The sequence below is a fragment of the Rousettus aegyptiacus genome, unplaced genomic scaffold (genome assembly GCF_014176215.1).
Source record: "Rousettus aegyptiacus isolate mRouAeg1 unplaced genomic scaffold, mRouAeg1.p scaffold_m13_p_1, whole genome shotgun sequence".
Taxonomy (NCBI): domain Eukaryota; kingdom Metazoa; phylum Chordata; class Mammalia; order Chiroptera; family Pteropodidae; genus Rousettus; species Rousettus aegyptiacus.
Window position 1 is genome coordinate 59,197,362 of NW_023416284.1, and position 7,808 is coordinate 59,205,169.

The following is a 7,808-nucleotide window of genomic DNA, read 5'->3' on the forward strand; positions in this document are numbered from 1 at the left end:
AGAAGGCTACATTGCTCCCAAACTGTTCTGGAGAAGAATCATGGAAAGGATGCCAGATCCTTATGGAGCACGTGGTAGGAGAAAAGATGGGAGTACAGTTAGAAATGGGGTGTGCTAGGCCCCAACTCCTCCAGGCCAAATCCCTCTTGGCCCAAAACAGTAAATATGGTTTGATTCTCTTAGTGAACTTCAAACTTGGAATCCAAAAGCTCAGAGATCTGAGAGGGCAAAGAGAGGGCTTTTTTTTTTTTTTTTTAAATCCTGTATCCTTCTCAACATTAATGAAATTAATTCTTACTGTACTATCATCCTCATACTGTCTCATAATGCCCTCTATCTCTGAAGACTGCCTTCCCCTGGGTACTTCTAGCTCATCACTTCTTCTGAGAAGTCATGGTGTGGGTCAAACACACCTCCTGGAGTTTCCATAGCACCAGAGTTCTGTCATAAATCCTGTCCTCTTGTTCTGAGTGTCTGCCACTGGCCTGCCTCCCTTGCTGGACTGTGAGGTCTTTACAGGAAACAGTGGAATCTAATTCACTTACATCTCCCCAGCACCAAACATTGGTCCTGGAAAGTAGGAGACAGTTGCTGAATGCACAAACACGTATGAGTGATACAACTATTATTCCTTTATTTTCATAAGCAAGGTCATTTTTAATGCAATCATGGCACTCATAATTACTGCCAAAAACAAATTAGAAAACTTTAATATGTCTTAAAGAAAATAAAAACAAAGGAATCGAAGTCTATTTAACAAAAGTAAAGGTTTATTTGCTTACACATATTCAAATCAAGCAAAATATTGATGTATTCATTTTCATTGGAATGACAACTTACCCCTTTAAGTCCATCCAGCTGCAAAAGCAGATTAAAAGTTGTATTCCTTTTAATTTCCTAACCTAAAGTAGTCATGTTTGCCCACATGAATTTGCTGGGCAAAATTAAACCAACTCTGTAATAATTTGTACTTCTACCTTCATATTCTGCTGTGCTGATTTCTCTGGTCATACTTGCTTGGATGATCCAGACACATAGAAACAGGAGTCCAAAGTCTGGTGATTTATTCCTTTCCATGTGATGCTACTGCTCCTTTAGCACTTGGCTTCAGGAAGACAATATACATTTTCAAATATTAAATTATATGACAATGACAAAGTGAACTAGGATGGCATTACATGCACACATTTTTTTAATGGAATTTGTTGCTTGAGATTATTCCTGCTTGTCTGTTCGAATGAAAAGTACTTGTTTATGAAATGAGCCTGAGGGCTCTGACAGATTTAATACTTAATGTCAGTTTAGAGAAAGCACGGGAAGCCAACTTCAAAGGTCAGGGGAGTGTTCTGATGGAACATCGGGGATTTAATTACGGTAAATAAATATTTATTGACTATTTGGGGTGAACGATGCACTGTGTTCTGTATAAGATATAAATGAAACCTTTCTCCTTCTCATTAGATTTGTTATTTTATCTTTAATTATGATACCTCTTGATTAAGAGAAAGAACTCTACCACATGCCCAGATCTCCAGTTAGAAAACTAGGCTTTCTGAAGTAGTTATAGATTTTAATAGCAAATGCCATAAAATAAAATAATAACCAGCTCTCAATTCTTAATACTGAGGTTCATAAGAGGCCATGAATAATTTATTTATGATGCAAAGGTAGTAAATGTGTCTGTTCAAAAGTCTTAAGTAGATTTCTCTGTGTTGTGGTTTATAGTAACAGATGAATACCTACCATTACTGTAATAAAACTAATTTTGAAGAAATCTGAGATCATTAAGAATTCAAAAACACGCACAAGCAATTTTCCAGCATATCTGAATTATAAGGGATCCAACCCTGTCTTCTTAGTCTTATAATGATTCTCTAATGATTCTAGGAATGTCTGCAGAAAGCTCATTTTCGCTAATAGTATCTAATAGAAGTCACTCCCTACTCATCATGTTCTTTATTTTCAAGGCTTTTAAGATCAACTGCACGGAAATAGATTACATTATTGGATGCATCCCAGTTTCCAAGATACATTAATTTCCAAAGGTTTATTGCCAAGGCCATGTAGAAGAGTTGAAAAAAGAAACACCCTGAAAGGGAGCAGTTGTTCTAACCAGTTGCAGGTGACAATTTATCAAGAGCTGATAATCTGCTGCCATGTGAAGAGCCTCCAACCCGTTCACCTCCTACCTTGGTTAGAAAGTAATTTCTAATTATGGTTTACAGCAGTTTTCTCACCTAAGTTAAACAGAAGTTTGAGGAAATGTGTGCATTTAAAAAAGCAATCTTCCAGTCTGCTGGTAAATAAGACAGAATTATGCATAAACTGTGCCTAGGCAATCTTGGGGTTTCATGTAAATGACTGAATTATTTTGAACCAAAATGAAAATAATCTACTCTCATTTATGAGAGGAGGGAAGTAAAATAATTCACTTAGTTAACACTCGAGTTAGATTATATATAGTTAGTGTGTGCAAACGGGATTCAGGTAGCTAGCTGTTCTCTATTGATTTAATGTTCTGCTATGATTGACCACAACTGGCAACAAGCACTTCAAGCAAAAATGACCTTTACATTTTCATGAAAACCTCAGTTCTGCCACTTATTAGCTATGTGTGACTTTGGACAAGTTACTTAACTCTAGTTACCTAAGTCTCAGTTTCCTTACTTTTAAATAGAGCTCATAATAATAACATCACCTTTAGGAATTATATACACACATAACTTGGCACATGTTAACTTGTCATTAGACATGATGTTGATGCTCACCTTGCCTCTGGGATTAGCATAATTATGCTTTTTCCTAACCAAAGAATAAACCCAGGGCTAAAATACGTAGGTATGAATAGTTAAGTGCCCCATCAGAAGGGGAATTTCTATTTAGATATGTATTTCTCAGCCTTTCCATTTATGTCCACATGCCCCACCTTGACATCTAATTCTACTTTGGAGATTTATTACCTTGTTCTAAGCATTGCCTTCTTCTCAAAGAGGTCTCTAACAATGCAAATGCTCCAGGAAAGGATCATTAAAGCCATTATTACTTTGTGAGAATGAGTTTGTGTGATTTTTTTTTTCCAAGACAAAATATCCCACACACTAATACTTGGTACTTGGGAAAAGACAAAAGCGCTCTGAAAGAAGGGCAAAAGAGCACAGGACGTATTTCACAATTTTGCTTGCATAAGCTTTGTCAATTATCATTTATTAAGTACTAAAAACCCAGAAGGAATCTGAAGAAAGTGGTATTAGTAGTTGCCTATGGAAAAGGTCTGGGAAGTCAGGTACAAGAGTTGGGAGAGGAGGGTGAGACTTACTTACAATGCATATCCTTTTGTGCCTTTTGAATTTGTCACTGCAGGCACGTATAATCTATCAAAAAATTTTATTTTTCTTAAAAAAACCCAATCCTTCCACCCTTTCACTTGTCTTACTTCAGCATTTAGATATTTATTTACAGGACTTTGACATTTAGAAATTGACTTTTTTTTTTTCCTCTAAAAAGTCAAGTTAGATTCATTTAAAATATGACTGGCTTATCAAGGCTAACGTACTTGTTTTCCAAGTATTAAATATATTAAAATATTCATGTTCCTGAATACAAAGAGTTATTAGACAACTAACATTATTTTCTGACTTTCTGTATATATAGTTTTTTAACTAAAATTTAAGCCTCCTGCAGACAGGGTCTGTGTTTTATTAACCTTTGGAGGCCCATTGTGGCAAACAAAGAGCTCTTATAGAAGGCTTACTTTCTTGAGTTCTGTTCTCAGTCTTTTCTTCTGAGGAAGAAAAGTCATTAAATATAACATGATATTTTTATTAAGAAGGAACTTCTCAGGAATTTTATTAAAACAAACTAACAACAATAAGAGGCAGAGACAGAGAAAGGCAGAGAGTGAAAAAACAGTTTAAATCACCCACACTTGTCATGAAACTTTTGGGACTCATTGAGAATGCTTGCAAAGTACCAACTATGTCATAAGGAGGGAAAATTAAGGTTGAACTAAAATCATGGACACATTTGTTCAACAAAACATTTGCTGCATAACTACTGTTTTCAAGGCCTTGGGGATAAAATGTTGAACAATGCAGACATGATCTCTGCCCTCATAGTTTTCATAATAGTGGGGGATACTGAACAGTAAGCAGGCAATTACCATGCAGTATAATAAATACCATAAAAGGAAGCACAGAAGGTTGTAGGTGTTCACAAAAGGAGAACAAAGCCTATGCTTGGGAAGGTGATGAGTTGAAATCCTGGTTTCACTGTTTCCAATCTTTAATCTTGGCCAATTTATTTAATCTCTCTAAGCCTCAGTTTCATCGCTTTAAAATAGGAATAATGGTAGTATTGAGCTGAAAGAGTTGATGTGATCATTTATTGAAATGCATGTCATAAATCTGGTACAATGTCCAGCAAATGGCAAGCACCGAATAAAGATTAGCTAATAATATTAATAGTAATAGTAAGCTGAGAACTGAAGCATGATTACAACCAGGTAAAATGGAAGAGAGAAAGAAGAGTGTCCCAAGCAAAGGAGAAATGCACACCCAGAAAAACAATAGCATGGTGAGCTTAAGACACCTGGGGTGGGATCAGAGGTACAGGTGAAGCTGGAAAGGCAAGCAGAGCTAAGCTCAATGAGTTTATCAAGCTCATTAAAGGCCCCTCAAGAATTTTAATCGCAGGAGGGACAGAATAGGTTTGAGTTTTAGAAGGACCAGCTCGACTACCGTATGGAGAATGGAATGGTGAATGAGGAGACAAGAGGCAAGGGGGTCAGTGATACTTTTTAAATAATGTCTCTGCTGTTGTGGAATTTCAGTTAGGGAGGCAGGTGTCACATGAAACATTTATTTATATATATATACACACATACACACAATCCAACAAGGACCTTAAAGTAGTTATTGTCAGCTTGTTGGTATTAGGTAATTAGCATTTCATTCATTCATTCATTTATTCAACAAGCATGTATTGACACCAATGAGGGCAGTGAACTGGTGCTCTGAAAGATTTCAAAGAGAGTTAGTTATTCTGCATGGCCTGCCTTCCAGAAGCAACCCATCCAACCTGATTCCCTGTATTCCTCTCTCTGGCTGAAAGGTCTGTTATGCTGGTGAGCCATATCATGTGCAGTGGCAAAGTTATTTTTGGGAGAAACCACACACCAGCAGGAAACTCAAGCTGGGAGGCAGTACTACAGAGCAGATAAGGATGGAATCTAAGGTGTGAAGATGACTCCCCTTCACCCTCAGAAGGGGAAATGTCACTCTAACTACAACAGTGTACAACAGAGTTCTTACTGCTCAAGAAGGAGAAAAAATCTTCCGTGATCCATTGTTAAGTGAATAATATAACTAATATTCATAGAATGTCAAGTCCTATAAATTTCAGGGGGATTAATAAATTCTGCAACAACTCTATAAAATATCATTATTATAAGAGAGAAAACTGAGGCAAGAGACACTCTCCAGGCCAAAGAATTAAACCCAGTCTGATTTTCTTATTCACTGTACTATGTAACCTCTAGCAGTGGACCACCAGGCTGATACTAGAGTGAAGCTAATGTAAAATGAATGCCTCAAAAACCTGACAAGGAAGAAAGATCACTGCCCACTTTAGCATCAGGAAGCCCAAAATTTAGAAAGTTTTATTAGAGAAATAAAATGGAATGGATGATTAAATATGTGACAGTCTCTTAAGAGGAAATTGGACTACCTTCATCAAATAGGTACCATTTTGAAATGGTTTTTGAAATCTATTTTACTCTTTTAAGTATAAAATATGGCCTAGGACACATTAGAAAGTATTCAAATGGGGTTCCATGCTTATCACTTTAAAGTAGAGTACGTCATCTCACAGACTCAAAGATGGAGAGGTGTGGCAAAGGAAATAAAAGAGCTAAGAGAATCGGACCTGTTACTCTTTTGGTTTTCTGCTAAAATAGGGTGAAAAAAAAGCTGATTATCTCATTGAGAATTAAATGGAATATACTTATTCTCACAGACCCTGTAAGGTTCTATCAACTAAGTAATGAACCATGTGTAGAATAAGCTCTGTGGGGCATTTGCAATATGAATTGAATAAAGACAAAATAGGGGGGTGGGGAATCCCTAACCTTCCAGATTTGAAAGAAACCACCAGCTTCTCGCAATGCCTCTTAATGCCAATAGCAACACAGAGTCTTGAGCCTGGGCTCTCAGAAGTCAATGGGAAGAATCCCAGGTCAGATGGCATTTTAAAATCCAATCTCACTCTACTCGTCTCTTCCCACTAACCTACCTTGTATTTAAAGCAAGCACAGCCATTTTCACAAGCTGCGATGTTTTAAAGTAGTCACTGTCCCCTGAGAACACACAAAGCTTTAATTGTCATGAGTTCTAAAACATTGAGAATAAAGATTATGGAATTTGTGAAATAACCGTTTCTAATTAACACACATGCACCACCGAGTACAGTTTTAAGTCTAGCCTACATGTGCACATTCATCCCAGCTCACCAACAAACCACTCCCCTTGCATATCATTCACTCGCCAGTCCCTTTCTGTGGATTCACTTGCCACCACTGTAAAGTAACTTGGGACGCCCTAAGTCTGTGGCACAGACACCTCCCAGCTTCGGGGAGAACTTGGGGGCTCCAGTGTTACCAATTGGCACTGTCTCCTGGAGTCCTCGCCCTGCATCCACCCGCTTGCCCGGAGCGCCACCCCTCCATGCCCCTGGGAAACACTCAGAGTTGCATTGTCTTTGCTGCTTTTTAATCTTTACAAAGAAAAAATGATTGCGAGATGGATTCTCCACCCCACCCACCTGCCCGAGTCCACAAAACCACACTCAAGCGGGTTGTCTCCAAGGCAGCCAACCTGCGCCAACAGCCGGGAGGCGTGAACAATGAACTTCTCTCTCTCTCTCTGACTCTCAGGTACACACCCTCTCCCCGAAATGGGAAGTTTTGAGCTGGCCAGGGGTCCAATTACACGATTCCCAAGGCAACTCGGGCGCGGACAGCAGGGGAGGGCCCAGCGCTCATCCCCGGCCGCGCCCCTCGCGTCTCCGGGCAGGCAGTTACCTCCTTCCTCCGGCTCGGCGCCCCGGGTCGGGTGATGAGGGCCGTCTCCTCGCACACCACGGCCACGTCTTCCACGAACACGCAGTCCGGGAGGCTCTCGTCGGCCGGCAGCATCACCACTTGCAGTCCCAGCTTACTGCCCAGCACGCCCACGTAGAGCTGGTGCTGCCGCTCTGCGCGGGCGAAATCCACCTCGTCGCCCTTGGTTCTCCTCAGCGCGTGCTGGCACAAGGACTCCGGCAGCGCCCGCACCACGGCATGGGTGGCCCGGCCGAAGGCAGCGGGGTGGCCGAGCGTGGCCATGTCTCTGGGCGGCGGCAAGGACGCAGCAGGGGGAGCGGCGGCGGGTGCGCCCGGCAGCTCCCCTTGGCAGCCGATGAATGTGGTGCAGGAACCCGCTTGCGCCCGGAGCCCTGCCTGCGCGACTGAGCATGCCCAGAGCTCCGGGCGCCGGCCCGCGCACAGCCCGCGCACCCACCGTGGCGCTCCTGGCTTTTGCGGTAATCCCGGCGCGAGTTAGAGTGCAGAGCACAGCGCGAGGAGTGGGGCTGGAGGAGGTGACCGTGGCGGGGGTGAGCGCGAGAGGTGGGTGTAGGTGGGGGAACCTCGATGAAGAGTCGCCCGGACCTGACGTTACCTATGTTTCGCCGCAGGTGCACACCTCGCAACGCCTCCAAGGCAAACTTGGAGAGCGTCCATAGTCTGGATAGAGCGACTGGAGGGCTTCCTGGTG

At 41.4% G+C, this 7,808-nt stretch overlaps 1 protein-coding gene across 1 annotated transcript in view; it reads right to left on the bottom strand.

Annotated features, from left to right (window-relative positions):
* DDAH1 (dimethylarginine dimethylaminohydrolase 1) overlaps nucleotides 1-7,548 on the bottom strand; it is a 124,200-nt gene extending 116,652 nt beyond the window's left edge. Inside the window, exon 1 of the mRNA XM_016146039.2 lies at nucleotides 7,076-7,548. Coding sequence (XP_016001525.1) covers nucleotides 7,076-7,378 — 303 coding nt within the window. The 5' untranslated portion in view covers nucleotides 7,379-7,548. The remainder of the gene's footprint in view (nucleotides 1-7,075) is intronic.
* Nucleotides 7,549-7,808: the final 260 nt, after the last annotated feature.